This window comes from Grammomys surdaster, unplaced genomic scaffold, assembly GCF_004785775.1.
Source record: "Grammomys surdaster isolate TR1022 unplaced genomic scaffold, NIH_TR_1.0 126271, whole genome shotgun sequence".
In the NCBI taxonomy this organism is placed as follows: domain Eukaryota; kingdom Metazoa; phylum Chordata; class Mammalia; order Rodentia; family Muridae; genus Grammomys; species Grammomys surdaster.
Window position 1 is genome coordinate 4,928,349 of NW_021621071.1, and position 23,390 is coordinate 4,951,738.

Sequence of the window (23,390 nt, forward strand, 5' to 3'; positions counted from 1 at the left end):
AGAGAGAGAGAGAGAGAGAGAGAGAGAGAGAGAGAGAGAGAGAGAGAACAATAAGAAAAGGTAAAGATCAATTAAATTCTACAAATTGTCACTAATGGAAACATGACTAATGAAAGAAGTAAAGATTGACAAAACATGTCCAGCAAAACCAACCAAGCCCATCAGCCACTTGTGACGGTCACAAAAACCACACCGCACCTCCGCTGAGCAGAAAGCTACAGGTCCCGGCTTTCCAGGATTTTCCCAGTTCTTCTGTGGATGTAAGACATGCTCTGTCCAGGCAGCACGAGCATTTGATAAACGGACGGCCACCTCGTTAGTCCTTCCTCCAGAGCCCGGACTTGCATTACCTACTCATTTGATGTGGTAAAATGGCTTTTGAGGAAAATGTGCGGGCTCCGTGCCAAAATGCTAAGCGTGGCCTTGGCTGCGATGAGATTACAAATGGCCTGCGTTGTCTTTTCCTTCCCCACCCAGTTTGTAAAATCTTTCCATAATGAGCATGTATGTGTCCCATAAGAAGGAGAAACTATGGCTTTTGTGAAGACTTTGTAGTAGTGGAATTACTAAAACAGCCAGCACACACACACACACATATACACACATACACACACACACATACATACACAAACACACACACACATACACACACACATACACACATACATACACAAACACACACACACACATACATACACAAACACACACACACATACACACACACATACACACACACATACACACATACATACACAAACACACACACACACATACACACACAAACACATATACACATACACACACATACACACACACACAAACACACACACTTTTCTGGGCACTGTAAAGGACAGGCTTTTAAGCACTGGGAAGATTCATGGTGCTCCACTGGGCGATTCATTCCTTCCAACCCCAACTGCTTTTCTCCCTTAGACCTCGCCTGGATTTGAGCTTTTGAATGACAATGTCTCCGCCTTTTGTAAGACCTGTCCTGAAGTTTCAACCCACCCACCAGAATTCTTCCATAGATGACCATCCTAGCAGCGACAAGTGTGTAAAACCCCAGGAAGATTGTCGTACTGCTAAGAAGCAAGCAACGAGATTTTTAATCACTGTGGGTTCCATCTCACGTCGAGTTTCTTATTGTGCTGCCATTCAGCGCAGTGCCTCATAATGTACAGTAGTAATACATTTTACATCTCCTAAATGTACTCTGAGTTTTTATATCGCGGTTCAAAAAGAATGGCTTTGAAAATCCTTTTGACTCCTTTATTTGAAAGCTACATTTGTGGAATGGGGTAATTAAATTCCTATAGTTTGATATAACATTACCTCCAACTATTCCGGCTCATAAAGAAAAAAATGCCAACCATCTTCTTTCCGCTTTTGCTGGAAATGGAATTACACCGCAGATATTTCTGTTAATGCAAGTTAAGATCCTGATAGCCTATGCCATTGTACTTAAACAAGAAACCTCTTTCTCCGGCGTATCTTCGTGGAAATGAAAGTGACTACAGAAATCTCCTGCACTTGATGAAAGCATTCAAATTTTCTTTGAGAAGAAAAAGTAAGAAGACCTCAGTGTCGGGACTTTTAAACCACACAGTCCGATCTGGGGGACTGGGGTGTGGAAGTGGCTTCAGAATTCTTTAACAGTATGGTTCTTAGGAGTTCTTAGGCAGTGATGAGAGGAAGTGCAGCCATGCCTGAGAAGGGTACCGATGATATCATGGTGCCCGAGGCAAGGGTGGCTTATGTCATTTGTTCTTCAGCCCTCATCAGGTGAGAAAATAATAGCACTGTTTTGTTGAGGGCTTTAGAGGCAGGTAACAGAATTAGTGCCTAACCTGAGGAAACATTCAGAATTAGTCAAGTTGTCGCTCAAGCCCATCTACGATAACTTTAACTTTAGCCCCTCTCCTCTCTGCTTGTGCCATGACTTTTAATGCACTTGGGGCTCAGAAATAAGTGTTTCGTGCTGATATTTTGAATTTCTATATATGAGCCCTATGCTTATGCATGCTAATAAATCTATATGCCTTTGTCTTGTGTTAATCTCTAGTGTCTTGTGTCAATCTCTGGTGTGACTTTATTTCAGCAGACTCCAATACTGAGCCTTCAAAGGGAAAGTGTGGGGGTAGAGCTCTTGCCTGACAAGGGCAAGGCCCTGGGTTTGATCCCCAGGAACAGGGGGAAAGAAAGGTAGAGATTTCCCTGTGCTACCTGCCAGAAAGCCTGAACATCCTCTCCAATGTCTGTGGATCACTGAGAGACCCAGCTGTCAACTGTGGGGGTACTGTCAGGACAAATTAATGCTAGAATACAGGAGATAGATCCAGTGTTCTCTCAGTGCTTGGGGGACAATGTCACCAAAGCAGCCCTGGTTTTATGAGTTTCCAAATTTCTAAACTAGGTGGTCTGTATTTGTTCTCTTTTCTATGTTATATGATGGCTCTCGGAGGCCCCTAAGATACAGTTATAAATGACCAAGAAAGATCTGAGTGGCTAAAGTATACAACCATTTCACACCACAAATAGATTTGTTCCTGAACCAGGAGGAAGAGGCAGGGCTCTTGTAATATGAATCGATGACAAACCCTTCACAATCGAACAGCACACATCATGACTAAAACACAAAGCGATAGGACCCAAACAGTCTTGGCCATAATATTAAATGTTCTCAGAAGAGAATGAGTCCAAAGGTACCAGGGCCTCGGGGCATCTGGACAGCGAAGGAGCGATGAAGAAAACCAATAAAAACAAGTTAGCTAAAGAACCAAAGCATTGCTTACAAGAAGATTCTACTTTTCTATATGCACAGCAGATATAAAAGTGAGAGTAATGAGTTGGAATAGATATTATTAACTTTTAATTAAGTTCTTTGGTAATAACATACAAACTGATCATTCACCCAAACATCTCAATTAAGGTTATAGAAGAGCTCATTCCTTCCAGCCCTTCGTCAGCTCTGTATCAAATGATTCAAACAGCCGAACCAGTTCAAAGACTCTACACAGAATAAATAAGCCTGCGGCTTATTCAAGCTTCCTCTAAAGATACTAAAGTGGTCATTCTTAATGTCATTCGTGTTCAGAAAGAACTACAGCTGCACATACATCTTCTGGCATCCAACATTTCCCCATCCACAAGCAGCTATGTGAAGACAAGGACAGTTCAAGAAGCAAGCGGATGGGCTCAGAAAATAGAAACCATCAATAAGAACTTCATAAACTAAGACTAACCTTATAATTATACTTATAATGTGAACTCTAATTGATTCTCAGCTTGAGACTGATTGTACATTTCAATGCTACTCCCAACAAAAGAAAAGTACAGGTTAGACGGACAAATTCAAACACATCAGATGATGGTTATCAAAGCCCTAGCCAGTGCAAACTACTGTAGAAACGAAGCATTTGTTTGCTAAGAAAGTACAAACAGAACTCAGTATGGTTAGTATCCTGATGATTTTTTGCTAGAGAGTAATTTAGCTGATGGTCATCCCTCTGCTTAGAATGAATTCTGCCATTTTCAGAAGACAGTCTGGACTTTCATCTCCTAAACCATGCTTCTTACAATATCAATACAGTGGGAAGCTAACACGCACGCCATGAAAGACAGCGCCATTTAAGGTCTTTCCCTCGTGCTCAAGTTCAGTCTTTTCACACTTTAACTTTTTCAGAGTGGCCCTTCATCTTTCAATGTTGAAAAGAAGTTTGCTAGTTGAAAGTTCTACCTCAACTAACAAAATGAAACCTACTACTCAATTAGCAGTCTGTGTTACAGCCACTGGCATCTCAGAATGGAGGAAATGCGATGAACGTAGAAAATTAGCTTTTCGTCACTTGTGGAGACTCACTGGGCGTGTTATCTTATTTAAGGTTCTAAATCGTCCTATAAGGGAAAGCTTTTTGTTTACTTAGTGGTTTCTGAATTGTGCTCATGGATGTTTCTTTTCCGTGAGCCTGGCATTCTGGGAACAGGTCCTGGGAAGGATTGCTCATTCCTCTGTTGCCCTTGGCTAACACACTCCTCTCTCGATCAGCATTATTGAGACCCACTAATAAAATCCCTTCAATCGGAAAGCGAAGGTGAACACGTTTCAGGGTCAGCAGAACTGAATGGATGACCTAAAACCCTATACAGACGGAAAATTCCAGCTAGGCCAAGGAGCCAATTTATTCTGCTTAGGAAACATCTGTGTTCAAATTGATTGCTTCTCCTCCAGATGATGTACCACGTGGTCTGTTTCGAATGCCTTTACAAAGTGAGGAGTGAACTGACAAAAAAAAAAAAGCCTTCTGCATCATAGAATGGGTTGGACCATTCGCTGACAGATTGTCTCCTATATATCCTAACTTTGGGAAAAAAGGGACATCTGTATATTTCTGGGGCTTGTTTTTAAATTCCGTTGATCAGTACATTTCTGTGAGAGCATCACCATGCAGACGAGTGACTCGTCTCACAGACAGAAGAACAGCGTCATACATTACAGCACCAGTGCTTGGCTCTTGCAGTTGCCCGTGTTCATTTTCAGACTGTGAAGCAGGAAGTTTCATAACAAAGAGGATATCCTATAGTACTTGTGTTTACATAAAAAGGACCTTGGATATGCAAATGAGGCCGAAAGATGACTTGGGAAAGGCATAGGGGAGCATTGTCTAACTACTCTAACCTCTATTCAATGTCACCAGCTCCTTCTGCCACCAAACTGCAAAGGTTGCAGTTGTCAAATTGACAGATCTAAAATCAACTTGGGAGGGATTACCTAGATGAAGGTCAGCCTCTGAGAAAGTCTATAAGGAATTGTCTTGATTATATTTGTTGATACGGGAAGACCCATCTTAATAGTGAGAGGAGGGTCCCTGAGCAGAAGATTGTGAACTGGAAAAAAAGCACCTGAGCGCTGGTATCCGTGGATGCTGCTCTGCTTCGGCATTGGGGAAGCCATGGGACCAGTTGTCTCTACCTCTGGTACCTTGGCTTCCCTGCACTGATGGGCTGTACCTTTGACCCCTGAGCTAAAGTAACCCCCTTCATCCATCCCTTGATCTTCTCATGTTATTTGTCCATTGGACATGCAGATGGTATCTGCCTCATAGAGAAAGTAACCTCGAGATTGTGGCTTGAGACCAGGCCCTGTAATGCATTCCTATCATCTCAGCAATTCAGGAGAAAGAGGCAGAAGGATCAGGAGTTCCCAGCCAGCCTTAACTGTGAACAGGACTGTAGAAGGAGCTAAGGTGGGAGAAGTAAGGAGAGGAAGAGGAAAAGGAAGAGGGGGAGCTAAAGTGGGAGAACTTGGGAGAGGAAGAGAAAAAGAGCTAGGGAGAGCAGAGATATAGGAACGACGGAGAGCCAGCAGGTATGGAGAGCAGTCGTGGGTAACAACTTATAATTAGGTTAGCTAATTGGGAAATAACTCTAATTGTATGGGCATATTGTTACTGAGCATTACTAAATATATAAAGCTTTTGATTAATCTTTAAAAAAAAAATACAACTTGTACTCTCAGGTGAATAGACTTAAACTTCTAGTGAATTCGTGCCCAAAAATTGGTGCACCACTTTGTTGCGGTGATTATTTAAAACATCACTGGTCAAGCCGACTGGCTAAGCTCCAGTGCCTCTGCCTAGCTCAGCCGCCATGTTTCTCCGCCGGAGGCCACGTGCACACAGCAGCTAGAAACAGCCAGCCAGAAACACCAGCCCTGCCACCCACGAGACGTCAGCATGGGAGATGGTTCTGCCAATCTTCCACGCTGTCTCCGCAAGGCTGGGCATTGCCCAGACCATCCCACCATCCACGTGGCCCTGGTAGAAAAATGAGAATCTAATGCTTAAAAATTAATCAAAGGCTTTATATGTTCCTGGAGTTCCACTTTGTCCGACTGTCCTGCTTTTTCCGGATTAATGAATTGAAACACGCTCAGGATATATGCATGAAAATCATGTTTACAGCCATTTTAAGTTATAATTCAGGGCCTGTGAGATGGTTCAACTGAAAAAACGCTCTTTCCACCAAGCCTAAGTACCTGAATTTGTTCCCCAGATCCCACATGGTAGAAGATCGAATCAACTCCCATAAATTGTTTTCTGACTTACACACTGTACTAAGGCACACACATATGCGCACACATACACGCGCATACACATACACGGAGACACACGCATACAGATGGAAACATGGATGGACACACACACATGTGCACAGACATGTGTGTGAACACCCTCACGAGCAAACACACACACACAGACATGCATGCACATGAACACATGAACAGTCACACACACGCATGCATGCACACACACAAAACCAAGTATGTAAACAGATATACTTAAGTTATCGTTCAAATCAACTTGCTTTTCAACACTATTTTCTAAGATGGCTACTACAGTAGGCATCTTGGAAAATAATATTCTGTTGTCTACCAAATAGAATTGCATAACTGGGGATAAACGGTATACTGTAAGGATGAATCATGTGATCTTGTCCCTTCAACATGGTGTAGTCCAGTGTAAAACTCTCAAGTCCAAAACAAAAGCTGGCCACCTTGATCCTACAGTTCAGTTTCTACTTAGAGATGTGATTCGTTGCCAATGGACTTTTGGTTTTGTTTTAATTTTGCATCTAAAGGCCTTCAGGCATAATGTGTTTTCTCCAGTTCTCCAACGACTCTAAAGCTCTTTATTAATTTATCTGGCTGTTTGCTACCTACCTGGCCCCTGACAGCATTTAAGTCTACAAACCCAATGTATACACTAATGTATTAAATCCACCTTAACCAGAAATGGGAAATAGTTTATCTCAAAATTATAACACATGCCATGTAGCCCTTATTGGAAATATTTTTGCGTATCTGTCATCCACAGACCTGCAACAGCTATGAGGAGTAAGAAAAGAATCTAGCAGCCAAAACTAATGGCCTTATTCATTATCCACCAGAGGGCAAATTATTTACATGTATAACAATGCATTTGAAATAAACACTCCGAACATCACCATCAATTTCTTTAGATACAAAAGAGGTTCATTTAAATGGGTCTCAGGGCGCAAAAACCATTGCCCACAGAGAAGCGACTGACATAGCTTCATTCTCAAAACTGAACATTATTAACATGTCAAAATAAATATCAGGCAGAAATATAGCAAGGGAATACAGTGTCTACAGGCAATGCAGCCTGAACCCTCTGGAAACCAGACCCAGATGTCCAAAAGCAGCCTTAGACAAAACCAAGTTTAGCGATGCCAATTAGTCTGAGTGGATGTTGTTTTTCTCCTCAGATCTGTTGACAGTGAATTCCAGAAAGTTATTAAGCGTCTCCTTTCATGAGTCATAATTCTTTTTTTATATGTGCTTAAATTCACTATAAACAAGGAAAAGCAGGCACTATATAAACAGAAACATTAATAATATAAATCTCACCCAGAATATAGGGATAATACAGCCTGTCTCACGGTCTACATAAATAGCAATGGATGTAGTTTTCCATCTGTCCTCTCCGGATTTTTCTCCTTTGGTACAATTCATCTCTCGTTCTCACCTACTACTTCTTCAGGGGACTTGACGCAAATTAGTTGGTGGGACGGACTAATAATAGCTCTGTTTCTCATCAGGTGTAGCCAGCCACAACTCTCCCCGGCCATTGGACTTCGCTGCCGGTGAGACTTGAACGTTTAAGCTCTTGGTCTTTAGAAATAAGTCACTCAGTTTGCTTCTACTTACAAAACCAGGTTCCGATGCTTTCCCAACTCACGCTGTTTTTTAACCGAGAGATGGGCAACGGCTCTCAAACGCCAACAGCAATTGAATTCACGAAAGTCACCAGCTTTGTCCCAGTGTGAGTGTCCTTCTCATTCTCCTTACCATACTGAAAATTCTTTCCAGATCCTTCTTTGGTTTGCCATGCTTCAAGGTAAACAACTAATTTACAAAATTGGAAGGAATTGAAACTACAGTGTTTAGTAGGAATCCGAAAGTCAGAGGGATTTGGGTAGGGAGGTCGAGCAATATCAAAAAAAAAAAAAAGTGAGTAAACCAAGCAAAACAGGGTCACTACGCATGCACGCTCGCACGCATGCATACACGCATGCGCACATGTGCGTTTTGACTACACTGACAGAGACTCAAAATGTTTTTTATTAAAGACTTTCATAAGCTTCACTCCGCTTTTTATCGGTCAAAATCTCTTCAGGATTACAGGCAGGCTGACCTTCTTAGTGGACATACTGACTTTTCTAGGTTCTGCCCTCAGAATCCTAGTCTCAAACACTGTGCTGGTTAGTTTTTTTGTTTTGTTTTGTTTTTTGTTTTTTGTTTTTTGTTTTTGTCAAGCTGATAGAAAGCACAGTCATGTAAAAAGAGGGAATGTTAATTAAGGATCTGCCTCTGTAACACTGGGCCCTGGGAGTGTTCATGGGATATCTTCTTGATTAGTGATTGATGTGAGAGGAAGCATTCCTGGGCAAGCCATCCTGGGTTGTTTAAGTAAACTGAGCAAGCCGTAGAAGGCAAGCCAGCAAGCAGTGTTTTCTACAGTTCCTGCCCTGACTTCAATAACGGACAGAGATTAGCAAGTGTGAGCCAAAGGAAGGCTCTCTGCCTGGAACTGCTTTTGTAAGTTTTTGGTTTGGTTTTTGGTTTGGTTTTTGGTTTGGTTTTTGGTTTGGTTTTTGGTTTGGTTTGGTTTGGTTTGGTTTGGTTTGGTTTGGTTTGGTTTGGTTTGGTTTGGTTTGGTTTATCACAGAAACATAGAAGCAACCTAGGTACATTTGCAGGAAAAAGGCAACAGAGTAAGAAAAAGACAAAGGAGTATGAAAAACAGCCTAATGAACGCTACCAGTTCCAAGAGTTTTAGCTTATGGAGCTAAGACTGTGAACAGCCACAGAGATTAGGAATATAATAAAAAATTTCTTATCCCAAAAGTCTGTTTGCCCTTGAAAGAAATGTTTCAAATTAAAAGTATTATATTTTGCCCAAGAAAATACAAAACTAGAAACAAAAAAATAATGCCCCTAAAGCTATCCATGCCTGAATCCTCAGAAACTGTGAATGTGTAAATATGTCATTCTTTTAGATGTGGAGATTAGATAGATAGATAGATAGATAGATAGATAGATAGATAGATAGATAGATAATAGATAATAGATAGATAATGAGGTTTGTGGATTTTAGGTTGGGTTGGGTAGGTTTGAATTGGTTTGGTTTGGCTTAGGTTGGCTTGGGTTGGCTTGTGTTGGCTTGGATTGGCTTGGGTTGGCTTGGGTTGGCTTGGATTGGCTTGGGTTGGCTTGGGTTGGCTTGGGTTGGCTTGGATTGGCTTGGGTTGGCTTGGATTGGCTTGGGTTGGCTTGGATTGACTAGTGAGAAATCCTGTTTCAAAAAAGATAGGCAATACCTAAAGAAACGATCTTTGAGACTGTCTTGTGGATTTCTACTCACACATATAAACACACATACATACATACATATATACATACACACACACACACACACACACAAGGAAATGTATTTCTACTTTTTATCTGTGTACATATAGTATATGAGTATGTCTGAGTAAGTATACTTGCTTAGAGGTCAGAGATCAATATTAGGTATCTTCCTCTCTTGCCCTCTACCTTATTTTTTGAGACATCTCTCCCTGAACCCAGAGCTCACTGACTGGTTAGACTCCCTATCCAGCAAGATCCAGGGATCTTTCTGTCTCCCACCACCACCACATCACTACCACCACCACCACAATACTGCAGTACTGGGATTACAGGTGCATGCCATCATACCTAGCTAATAGCTGGGTGCTGGGGATTTGAACCCAGCTCCTTATGCTTGCATCCTGAGTACTTTGCTCACTGAGCCATCTCTGAGCACTGAATAAAATATATTTCTTGTCTGGAGTAAAGAGTATTGTTTTAATATATAAGTGTGGCAAATACACTCAATTTAAGACCTCCTTTCCTTACCAGGCAGCTATACTCATTTAAGCGTTCTACTCCAACAGGTTGGTGAGCTTCTAAACGTCTTTCTATTCCTAGATTTCTGACGTAAGGAAGAAGCAGGTTGCATAAGCTTTCTAGATGTGATTCTTTAACATCTTAAACACAACATCCAACCCTGCTGTCCTCCTATATCACTTGTCTGGGGAAGAATTTTCCTGGTATCATAACATCTAGTCAATCTTTTCTTAGTTTGTACTTAGAATAACTGTTAGACTCAGTTTCTTAATGCTGTCCTCACTGCCTATCTGATGATAACCACATCAACTTGTCAAAGAAATAATTCCTACTCTACCGCCAATGTACGTATACCTTTTCCTATGTCAAATGTTTTCACAGGATTCAGTAAACTACAGCTTATAGACCAAGTCTAGCTCACCCCTGCTTTTTAAGAATAAGGTTTTATTGAGAAATACCCATATACATTCACTTATGTATTATCTATGGCTGCTTTTTGTTCCACAATAGCTGAGCTGACTAATTTTGACGGTGATTACAAGACTCCCAACACTAAAATACTGACTACCCCTTTATATCCATCCATCCAACTAAACAGGAAGACTCAGATACATATTTTGGTAGCTAATAAACCTAGTGTTCATTATCTCTTTTGCAAAATAAGAACAGAGTTAGAGTAAAATCCTGCTCTCCCCAGAACATTAGCCTAAGAGTCACGGTCAAAGGCCACGAGTTTTATTTCATCATATGATTAGGCACTCAACAGTTTTTTAAGTTGAAAGTTAACTCACCGTGGCTAGTTTCTGAACATCTTCATCTGAGGCTCCCAGAGACGCTAAGCCTATTTCTTGTGAAAACTGAGCAAACTTGGGATCCGCAAGCAGTGGCACATGTCCCAAGAGTTCATGGCATGTGTCTCTGTGAGAGAAAAAAAAAATCATAAACGAATGTCACACAAGTTCTAAAGTGTCACCTATAGAACAAGACTGAAAACCCTAAGTATAATCTTACTACATAAATTATATATAATTCATTATATAATTGTATATTTATTATATAATTATCATTAATCTTACCTGAAAATGCAGTTGTATCATATGATTAGTGATGGGTTAGGCTGGATCTTGTGTTATTTACAGGTAGGATATGAAATCATGTGTGAGACAGCGCATGTGTATATGAGAAGGCATGTGTTCATGTGCCTACGGAGGCCGGGGACAACCTTGTGCACCATGCACCATTTTTTTTCCCTATCTTTTGAGACAGCGTGTTTCATTAGCCTGGAACTCACCTCATAGACTAGCTTGCCCAGCCAGTGAACCCCTGTTCCCTCTACCTCTGCCTCTTCATCACGGGGGGTGGGGGGAGGGACATGGGTTCTGAACTCAAATTTAGGTCCTCATGTTGAGAGACAAGCACTTTACCAACTGAGACATTTCCTCGGGCTGGGATATAATACTTTTAATAAAGCACAAGAAAAGGGGTTACTTTTTTGGAGACATGGTCCTGCCCGATAGCCAAGGGAGGCCTGGAACTTGAAATCTTCCCAGAAGTGCTTCCTCAAGGAAGGAAGCTTCCGGAACAGGCATGAGCTACCACCACCTCAGGAAGCTGCTTGTTTTCTGCAGTGTCACTACATGCTGAACACATGGTGTCTGTTTTACATATTACATCTTCTCCTCCAGACAACCATGGGAAACAGAACTTCTTGATGTGAGATCCTGCAGCTAAGGATGGGCAAACCACTAAATCACTCGCAATTTGGCCATATTGTAAACAAAGTTTAACTGAAACCCAGCCATGCCCACTTATACACGGACTGTCCACAGTCATTTTTGTCAACTGCAGAGTTGAATAGCTGTAACTGAGATCACATTTCTGCAAATTCTAAAATAATTGCTCTCTGGCCCTTTAATAGAGAATGCTTGCTGATCTTAGGCATGGGTAGTAATAAACTAAATTAAATTTGGGCGGGGGGAAGCCTTTGAAATTGAGTCTCTGTGTAACAAACTGCAGCCTAACTTGGTACAGAGTAATGGAAAGTCTAATTCAGGAGCAATGTCTTATAACAAATAGCTGAGTCGGAGCCGATTCCAGCAGCTCAACTTCAATCACAGGTAGCTAGCTGATTCAAATAAGACAATCACCCGCTATCATCAATTAAGCTGTCCCTGTGGGTCACTTCCATTTTGTGCCCATAATCATTCTATGACCACCTTGCAGCCTTGACTTACTGTGGTTTTAAGGCCCAATTCAGGAATCACAAATAGAAGCCAACTGCGTATGTGTATGTGAGTGTGTGTGTGTGTGTGTGTGTGTGTGGTGTGTGTTTGCGCACACACACAGGCACGAGCATGTTCCCTTAGATTGAACATATTATGGTTTTTCAACTAATTTGACTGTCTTTTAACAATAGGAATAAAGCCAAAATTTCAGCTCAACTTCTCATGATTTTTGAAAATCTTGTGCTCATCCTTAATTTGTGTCGAGTCCTTGTTAGGCTTCATGAGGTACTAAGAAACACCAGAGAATGATGTTGTCAACAAAGTCAATTTCCTCGGACAGCTGATCTGCTGGGACACTAGAACTTCCTTTAAGAAAAGCCTTTGGAAGTCCCTGGAGATAACAAAAGCCTGCATCCGTTCTCATTTGCTTAAGCTTCTATTTGGAGCTGGGTAAGTGGGCAAGGGATGAATATGTGTCAAAGCTAAAGAAGGCAGTTTCTTCCTAGAGTTATTGTCATGAATAATAAACTGTTTCTTGATGCCAGGTTACATTCAAATTAATTTCCCCATAATTCTCCGAGCATGGATCAAGATGCAGAAAGATTTATGCTCATGATCAAAAAAAATTTTTTTAATCCTAAAAGGTTACGTAGCAACTGAAAGATGTTTCTGAACTCACCTGTGCTCCTCTGAAATGTATTACTTCATAGGTGCTATACAACCAATGTCTGGTGCTACCGCATTATTACAAAGATGGATAGCCAAATAGTGACTGACAGTAAACGTTATGATCTTGAAACTCGCATCAAACAGATAATGTCACTCAAGTGAATAACCTTGTTCTAACAATTCAAGCTACGTGACCATCCTTGACCAAACACTTTAGTGACAGACCAGGCTGAGTGGTTATATTTAAGTGATAACCCCGCCCACCCCTTTGTTCAGCAAGATACCATGACCCCACCTCCCTGTCCAAATGAATATAATAAACAGACTCAGCATTGGTGGTACTGCAGCTTGTCCAGCCTTTGTGGGTTTGTGGGTCTGTTTTCCCTTTGTTTCCGCTCTGCCCCGAGCCTTGGAGCTGTGCAAGGACGAGGGCAGAAAGGATACACAGGAGGCTGAGGATGCGTCAGTGGTTAAGGCACTTGCATAAGGACTTGACTTTGGATCCCCATCACCCAAGTCAAAACCCTGGCATCTACATTCCCAGAGTTGGGGCACGGTTATCAGAACAGTGAGCTTCATGGTCAGTGGACAGTGACCGGGAATAGTGACCTTATATCAACCTCCAGCCTTCACACACACACACACGCGCGCACATACATACACATGGGGCAGTATGCTGAAGCTTTATGAATAGGATACAGTGCTTAAGGTTTTGCATCATGTTAGTGATTTAACATTCCCTTCCCAAGAAGCTTTATAATATCTTTTTGATCAATGGAGAAACTAAAATTGAGTAAACTTAATCTATTGATTATTGAGTAATCTTTCTCTATTGTCACACTTGAAAAGAAAGAAAGACAGGACTTGAAATTCTTCGGACTTAAAGTTGTATGCTCTCTGCTCTCTGCTGTTTGGATTTACAGATACAGCAATAAGTGAGGACGAAGGCCATGCTTTGGGCATAGACAGAGAGCAGAACCCACATAATTAGCATAAAGAAGTCATAGTTAAGAGTGCCCAAGTCTCTTTTTCTGCCATCCCCTGATCTCATGCTTCCAAAGCACTTGAGGGACCTTTAAAAAAAAATCAAGTGTCCAAGCCCCACTTATGACAAGTTCAATCAGGCTTCCTGGGATTGACCAGAAAATCATTTTTTAAAGCTCCCGGGTGAAAACGAGACATAAAACGAGATGTAGCCAGAACTGAGAGCCATTTTCATGGCTAATGGCACTGGGCTGTCTCTCAGCAGGCTTACAAACAACTAGTGGCTGGGCCAGAGAGATGGCTCAGATATTAAAGGCTAGGCTCACAAACAGCTAGAGCTTAAAACTACAGTTGAAGGTGCTTGTACAATGTGGGGATGCTAAGTTGATTTCCTCTAAGGTTGCATAGTAACCCTGTAGAAGGATGAGAAGCAGATACTGAATAACAGGTAACTTGTTACTCTTCTACCTGCACTCAATTCGGGCCCATGCCTAACACTTCTATTCTGTGAGTGGAATCTTTGATCTCATTCCAAGAGTCTACATCAATGCTGCTGAGATTAAGGTCAAATGCCCTTCCATGGGAAACTCTGGACACTCCCACATTAGCTGTTGATGTCGATACTAAAGCACCCTCCTGATCCTGGAAGAAACAAAATAACAATGACTCCTTAGCAAGACCAGATATCTAGCACCAGGGAAAAAATACTGAGACTGTTATTAGCCCAGTTATCAGTAAACCATGAGAACAAAGAGGCAAGCAAGGATTCCAGATAATACTGAAGAGAGGCAGGCGTGATGTTAGATGCACAGTGTGTAATCATGATTACAACCATGCAATCAGTATAACAGAGTCAATCATAGCTACAATAAGGGTTGATCCTTGTGGTAATGTCTAATAAACCCGAAAGCTTATTTTATTGTAAATGTATTTAATATAAACTGGAAAAAAAACCTGACATAAAAGGACAATCTCCCGTGTACCCAGGTAAGAATAGAATCCAAAATTTTGCTTTAAAGTAAAGTAAAAGTCCGCAGCTATAGACGGAAAAAAAAAAGAAAGAAAGCACACAAAGGCAGACAAATGACAGGAAGGAATCAATTCCCCTGGGCTAAAAAAAGATCTGTGACCCCGGATTTTAAATTAAGGTGTCATTATCAGAAGCCAGTAACACACTACCCAACTTCAAAACCTTTAAGCCCATCACAATGACAAGGTAAGCAAACTGTATGTAGGATGAAAGAAAGGATGGATTTGGAAGAAGCAAGTTATACAATATAACAGAGTGGGTGACATTGTTCCTTTAAGGATGAAAGCCCGAAGCAAGATGTCTAACTAAACCCTTAACAGAATGTTAGGGACGCCCTCTGCTCTGTTATGAGGAGAAATGATTGTGCCTGATTTCACTACTTTCTGCTCTTCTCTTAAGTCCTCTCCAGGCAGGAACCCTGAGAAATATTCCCAATGAAAATACAGATGTAGAAGACATAATAACCTTACTTCTCATGGGCCAAAGCTAAGGGGTCCTATATTTCCAGATCAAGAACAAGGTTATTATCCTTTGGGGATGGTGGAACATTGAAATAAACACTGTATCATTCTGTCTCTCATTGTCTTTGACAAAGGGACTTGGGGACAAAGAAGGAAGTATCCAATGAGCAAATGATCAAAGAATTTAACCAATGAGGAAAGAAGGATGTTTAGCATTTCTGATTTAAAAAAAAAAAAGTTCACTGGATGCTGGAGAGTTGGCTCAGTAGTTAACAGTATTTGTTGTTCTTGCAGAAGATCTGGGTTCAATTCCCAGCACGCGCGTGGCGACTCATGGCCTTCTGTACCTCCAGTCTGAGGGTACTGATACCTTCTTCTGGCCTCTGAGCACCAGACAGACGTGTATGTTGTACACATTTATACATGTAACACTCCAACATATGAAATAAACAGATCTGAAGCCATTTCTAAGGAATCCATTATGAAAGGTTACAATTCCTTAAGTTTCTCTCTGAGGGAGGTAGAGCTGAAAATGATCTTCCTTTTAGGGGTCTGAGAGGTTCCAGGGTACGGAACAAAAGTGAGGGGACCCAGCTCCAAGGCTCCTCTCCAGCCTTCCTGCCAGTTAAGGTCTGGAGGACTGATGCTGTGCCACTTCACACTGATTTCCTGCCACTATGCTCCGCCTGTAAAGCGGACCAAGGCCCCTCTGGAAGTTGAATTCTCCACAGCTGGACTCCTTAGTATCTAATGAACCTGCTCCCACTGGGGAGCCGACAACTCTTGCTTCATCTCATCTTAGCTCTCTTAAAAGATTCAATTATTTGGTCATAATTACGCCTGCCAGTGCAGGCTGTTTCCAATCTCTACATCAGCAAACTTTTCTCTGTTTTTTTTTTCAACTCCTTTTGATGCATTTTCTCCTGAATAATGCTTTTCAGAGAGCACTTCACACAAAAGCGCTCTGTTGCCTGCAAACGTAGGACCTTTCAAAACTGTTAGCACTGTAAAACATCATGTCTCTTAAAGAAAAAAAAAAGGCTAGCACTGATATCAGACACTAGACTTCTGCTGCTCTAAATTAGAATCTTCTCTGATAAGCCCAGTTAGGAGGATTCTAAAGCCGCTGAGATGGGCCCACAAAGGGGTCCCAGCAAAATGTCTCCAGGGAATTCTTAAATCATTTTAAGAGTGTCATGATCGTTTTTTGCTGCAGGGAAATAAGGGTCCCTGTCACGTTCAAACTCAAAATGAGTCCGACATTTTTTTCTCCTCTTATCAGTTTTCAAAGCTGACTCCTCTTGCTCGGTGTTCAACAACTGCTTTTTATTTTTGCCGTAAATTAAAGCCTTTGAGACGTAGTGAGTGAGCGTGTGACGTGGGCTCCCCAACCCAACCCGACGCAGCATCGGTCCTTTTAAACGCTTATCCGTGGATTTTGTTTGTTTTACATGACAGGACAAACACACTAAATCATAAAAAGAAGGGAAAGAAGATAAGAGGGAGAAGTAGGGGTCTGCCTCGGTGAAAATAAGCAGGAGGGTGAGCTGGAATCCAGAATAGAGTATTTCCTCAGCCTTCACAGGACACTTCTTGGGGAAAGCAAATGATGTGGGTGCAGAACAAGCAGCGCGGCAGGAGACTTGCTTTGTTTTTGCTGCACTAGGATGATAATGGGGGATTACTCTGGTACTGAGGCAACTCTCTTGGAGCTTGCTAGGGAGTCAGAGTTGCCTTAGTTCAGATTTAAAATCGCATACTGTAAGCCAGACCTGGTAGTACACACCATAGGACTTGGGAAGTAGAAAACAGGAAGGTCAGAAGTTCAAAACTTGCTTCTGCTGGAAAGCATGTTCAAGAGTAGCCTTGGGCTACATGTGACTATCTCAAGAAACTAACAAATAAAATCAAGCCCACATAAGTTTTTTGGCAGCTCTTATGATCACTTCATCTACAACGTATCCATCACAGCATATATAAATACAAAGGTGGCCCTTGTTTGGAAAAGTCACACACATGATGCCTGGGAGGAAATCTTTACTTTCCTCCCCTAAGAGGAAAGATTTATTATTTATTATTATTATTATTATTATTATTATTAGAAATCCTAAAGATTTCTAATAATCTTGTTCTTCACTACAAATTTTTGGGAGTATGGAGAATGTTATAGTTCTCTGTCTCTGTTCCTGTCTCTCTCTGTCTATGTGTGTGTGAGTATCTGTCTGTCTCTCTGTGTGTGTCTGTCTGTGTGTTCTGTGTGTGTATGTGTGTGTGTATGTGTCTGTGTAGGTGTGTCTGGGTGTGTCTTGTGTGTATTTGTGTGTATGTCTGTATGTGCCTGAGTGTCTATGTGACTGGCTATGTGTGTTATGTCTGTGTTATATGTGTATGTTATGTGTGCCGTGTGTATGTCTGTATTGTGTTGTCTGCACGTGTCTTTGTGTGTGTGTCTCTATGTGTGTCTCTCTGTCTGTCTGTCGTGTGTGTTATGTCTGTGTTGTGTGTATGTGTGTTATGTGTGTTGTGTGTGTCTGTGTCTCTGTGTGGACATGTCTCTGTATGTGTCTCTGTGTGTCTGTCTCTCTGTCTGTCTGTCTGTCCACTGTGTATGTCTATTATTTGCATGGAGTATTGCACATGTCAATGCCCATGGGCAGATATCCATTGCCCTGAACTATCTCTCTTCACCTATTTCCTTAAGGGGGGTCTTTCACAAACCAGGAGCTAGGCTGGCTACCACAGGCTATAGTGACCCTCTTCTCTCTGCCCCCCACAGGGCTGGATTATACTCAGCCATGCCCCACTTTTAAACAGGTACTGGAAATTTTAACTCAGGTCCTCATGCATCTGTAAGAACTGGCACCCTTACCTGCTGCGGCATCCTCTGGTTCCACCTTTCTTAAAACGATTTGGTATAAGCTTCATATGCACTAGGTACTATACTGGGAGCCACAATTTAAAAGTAAATAAGTTATCATTTTGGTAAAAACACCTTGCAAAGGTTACCTTATGGCGACTATCCAAAATGAGTGGTGACCAGAAAGTGCTAATCTCTCCTCACAAAAGAAATAGCTTCCAGAGCTTACTAGAGAGCTGCAGCGACGTTTCCTATATGGCACGAATGCCCCTCTGTTTCTAGAACATTTCAAGTTCTTCATGAAAGCAAGAGAGATTTGAAATCCCCCCCCACACTTCACTAAAATTAAGACAGTAATAAAATCATCTCTGTAAAAGCATGTACTCTGGGAGTTAGGGGTCTTGTCCCCATGGTAGAGCCCTGGGCCAGCATGAACAAAGTCCTGAGTTGGATCTACTAACTAAAACAAATGTCATTTGTCTTAGTTACTTTTGTATTGTGATAGCAAAGTACCATGACAATGGCCACGTATAAAAGAAAGCATGCAATCTGTGGAGTTTGTGGTTCCATGGTCACCATGGCAGAGAACATGGTAGCAGGCAAGCAGGCATGGTGCTGGAGCAGTAGCTGAAAGCTGACATCTGACCCACAGGCACGGGGCAGAGAGGAAAGAAAGGCGAAAGGGAGAGAAAACTAGGAATTAAAATGGGGCTTTTGAAACCTCAAAGCCTGCCCCCAAAGACCTCCATTAACTAGACCACACCTCCTAACCCTCCCCAAATAGTTCCGCCAACTGGCGACCAAGTATTCAAACAAGAGCCTATAGGGACATTCTCATTCAAACCACTACACTATTGGTGGTGGACATTTAAAAATAAATAAGTTTTAAAAAGATGTTCTCTGGAGTCATCTCCTAGGTTGATTTCCCATATTCTCGTGAAGACAAATGACTTAGACAGCCCTATCCAATAGGACATTCTGCGATGATGTGCCAGACTCTCTATCTATCTGTCCAGTGAAATGGCCACTTGGCGTTATACCTACAAAGCATTTGAAATGTGGCTAATGCAACCGGATATTTGATTTATAATCTTAATTAATTTCACTTAATAACTGCCAGTAGGCATATTTTATCCTATTGGTCAACAGAAACCTACGATTTTTTTCAGCTAGAAAGATGGAGGTGATGAGTCCCTTTGACCACGTATCTTTAAACAATGTAGGGATATAATGTGTTAAAAGTGTAAGTTTCCCTAAGTTAAATATTATTTGCTTATATTGCATCAAATTGAGTGTATGTCTCAGTTTTCACATTTGAATGAGTTTTTGCTCTCTCAGTACTTTATCACAGAGGAGCTGTAAACGTACCCAGGATAGAGGCCATACCACATGCCTTTTGAGTAGCCTTTTGGACAAGCCTGGCACATGAGAAATACCCAACTCAACTGAACACAGCAGGTGTTGAAGAGACTCCACTGCTCCACACCAGGAAGAATCCAAGTGAAACTCGCACCATCCCTAATTTCCAATCACATTAGGGCTCTGGACCAAATCGCCGCTCTCCTCTATTCTAGTTGTACGACCTTAGGGAAATTACCTGACTCCTGTGAACCTTAGAATTGCCATCTGTAAGATGGTGAAGGTCTCACAGACCTCTCCAATATGGGCAGCCTTATGCCAGACAGATAGAATGAGTGGGGGGATGTCCGTTCCCTTTCCTTTTCTCTAATGGCAGTGTCTGTGACGAGCCTACCCACGGGTGTCATTCTTCACAGCACAATGAAGAGGCTTGGATGGTGATTACCTTTTTTTCCTAGAATTCAATCATTTTGAATTTCTTCTTCTGAACTTTCAATTTAAAAATGCAAATATTTCTGAAAAAAAAATCCTCCCTGGTCATCGCTATCCTGCATACCTGAAGGTGCATAATGAATTTCTCCCTGACTCCAGCTAGCTGAGGGAATATGAATTTTCATCCAGGTGTGGTTGCTTCTGAGTGCTCTAATTTTGGATCGTGGGTACCACACATAGAAGACAATCCTGGGTATAGAACAGGGGTTATGAGGGGATAGCTGCTTAAAATCAGTTTTTAAAAAAAGGAAAGAAAGAGAGAGACTATTTTATCACAAGTCTGTGTACCTATCTTCAAAGCACAAAATTCAGGTTCCAGTGGGCATTTAGGTACAATTTTGGTTTCACAATGCACAGGCTTTAAATAATGTAGAGGATTTTTTAACTGGAATGGAGTACCGTGAAGGATACTCAGTGCTCCTGAGACAAGGGGCTCTGTAAAAAGTCTCAGGGCTGATGGTTTGCTTTTAGGCACTTCACAAAACAAGGCATAATACTGTGATTGGAAACTTGAGACTTCATGCCTAGGAATACTTCGTCACAAAGAATACTCTAGAATTTTATGTGACGCGTCGGTCTCCACATGAGTGTAAGAGGTACAGAAGACGAGTGGGCCTACTTGGTATTTATGTCAAGCTTTCTTCTCTCCAAAGATCAAAGCGTTATTTCATCATGCACCACACAGGGAGGTTAAATGGCTTGCCAGTGTCACACTGCGAGCCAATGGTAGAGCTTAGATGTCAGGGCATGGAGTCCTGCGTGCTTCTGCCTGAGGACAGAGCACAAAGCAGTGTCCTGTGGCTTAAGCACACTGTCCTGAGGTGCTGTGCCCTTCTTTTTCCAAGTGACATGGGAGATTTGCCTCCTCGTGATAAATTTGGGGTGGGGGGTGAGCAGCTTCAACACTATGAAGATCAAAAGAGAGGGCCACCTTCTAGCAAGCCTGGTAATTGGGCCAAGGACTGCAGCAGAAAGCACAGAGCTAGTCTTTCCAATAGGCACGGAGAGTACTCGGAGAACAACCAAAAAAAAAAAAGTCATTTTTAAGTCTTCTGCAAACTTTACAATTAAAATTTTGAGAAAATTGTCCAGTTTCCACACATGTGAGAGTTTTGAGTTTGAATCTACTTATCAAAAGTAGTGGTAGTTAAGTCCACAAATTATTATAATTATTGACCCAGTTTAGATCCTGGCTTCCCTGTTTATGAACTGTGTTACCATGGGCAAATGACTTGACCTTTCTCTGCCTCCTTTCCCCATTCATAAATTCAAAACAACTTGGAAGTTTTGAGTTTTCAATGAGTTCCTTCTCATCAATACTTACAGTGCCTGGCACCATTACTAGACACAAAAACTGTACTTGTTTGCTATTACTAGAAAAAGTGTCATTGCTACCATGACATTGGTAGTCATGGTGGCTGTCCAAATCACTAAGATTCAAGAATAGAAAGTGTGATGGTTTGCATATGCTCAGCCCAAGGAGTAGCACTATTAGGAGGTGTGGTCTTGTAGGAGTAGGTGTGTCACTGTGGGTGTGGCCTTTAAGATCCTCATCCTAGCTACCTGGAAGTCAGTCTTCCACTAGAACCCTTCAGATGAAGATGTAGAACTCTCAGCTCCTCCTGTACCATGCCTGCCTGGATGCTGCCACACTCCCACATTGATGATAATGAACTGAACCTCTGAACCTGTAAGCAGCCCAATTAAATATTGTCCTTATAAGAGTTGTCTTGGTCATGGTATCTGTTCACAGCAGTAAAACTCTAAGACAGAAGTGATGTCAATATTTCTCAAGGCTCTCCTGTAGGAGAAGCTAAGGTAGGAGGAGTAAGGAGAGGAAGAAGAGGAGTAAGGAGAGGAAGAGGAGAAGGAAAAGGAGGAGCTAGGAGAGGGAGAGAGAGGAAAGAGAGGGGGGAACATGGAGGCAGATGTTCACATGTCTGTAGCAGTCAAAGGTAGTTGGTATATCTAGGGTGGGTATTCGGTTACACATCTGATTGTATGGGCATCTTGCTACTGATCATTACCAAATACATAAGCTTTTGGATAATTTAAGCATTAGAGTCTCATTTTCCTACTGGGCTCGCATCGTGTGGATGGCGGGATGGTCTGGGCAATGCCCAGCCTTGCAGAGACAGCTTGGAAGAGCCATCTCCCATGCTGGCATCTCGTGGGTGGCAGGGCTGGTGTTTCTGGCTGGACGTTTCTAGCTGTGGCGCGCACGTGGCCTCTGGAAGAAACATGGCGGCTGAGCTAGGCAAAGCAGCCACAGCTTAGATAGTCGGCTTGACCAGTGGCCGATTTTAAATAATTACTTCAACACTCTCCCATCTTCACTGACCCTGAGTATACCAAATTTTTCCTGAGAGAGAAGATGGCCACTAGAGTGGACATGTGAGATCTGGGTTAAAAAGCAGGATGGGGAGTCCAGATGTATTGGGCTTTCTGAGAACACACCGTCATCTCAGAATCTCACTGCTGCAGCCTTGAACAGCAAGGGTTGCAACAGCACAAAGAAAGCCAGATGGCTGGGCAGGCTTGGTGTTGACCTTATGCATCCTCTGGGAAAGAGGATGCTTAAGCAACTCTTCCATTGAGAACAGCCCCAGACTGGACTTCAGAAAGACTTTATCCTGAAAACACGCATGGTGGCCAAGGTTCATGCTGGACCACGGTGAAGACCCAGAGACCCCAGGAGAGGATAGGAAAGGTAAGATTGTATCTGTGTTCCTGTTATAGACCCAGCGAGAAGACCAGTCAACCTTTGTAAGCCTGAAAGCCTGCATCCTCACCGCAGCTGCTCTTACCTAACAAACAAGAATTTGTGTCTGAGCCCCAAGAAAGGGAAAGAGAACGCATCTTCTGCCATCTCTGGGAGGATTCTGTTGTAACAAGCAAGGACTAAGAAGCGTAAACTGCACTCACTTCCCTTAGAAGTAAAAATATGATCTGAGATAATTCGCTTTCATTCTTCCCGTAAAGTAGAAACACAGCAGTGATCACACACATACACACACACACAATGCACCTAGCTGCAAAACCTTTTTTAAAACTCTAAAACAGTTACATTTAAAACTAGAATTAATTGCTCCTAAATGGTTCAACCGTAAGCAAGAAAGATTACCTTTGCATTTGACGCACATGCATTCGGGTGTATTACAGCAGCAAGCACTGCAGGGTTCGTCTATAGCATTGTGACTTATTCCTAATGGTCAAAGGCAGCTTTTGATTTGACAAGCCATGGCACCAGGGCAGAAGTTAAGTCCCATTCGTCTGTGCCGAAGGAGCTATCATCCCAACACAGCGCTAAATCTAGCTCCTTGATCTAAAGGGCATATGCTATGCTGTATCAAGTATATTT

At 42.0% G+C, this 23,390-nt stretch overlaps 1 protein-coding gene across 1 annotated transcript in view; it reads right to left on the reverse strand.

The window, feature by feature from the left end:
- The window catches only part of Tph2 (tryptophan hydroxylase 2), a 108,612-nt gene that overhangs the window by 27,864 nt on the left and 57,358 nt on the right, over window positions 1-23,390 (reverse strand). Inside the window, exon 8 of the mRNA XM_028759082.1 lies at window positions 10,744-10,870. Within this exon, the coding sequence (XP_028614915.1) occupies window positions 10,744-10,870 (127 nt within the window). The remainder of the gene's footprint in view (window positions 1-10,743; window positions 10,871-23,390) is intronic.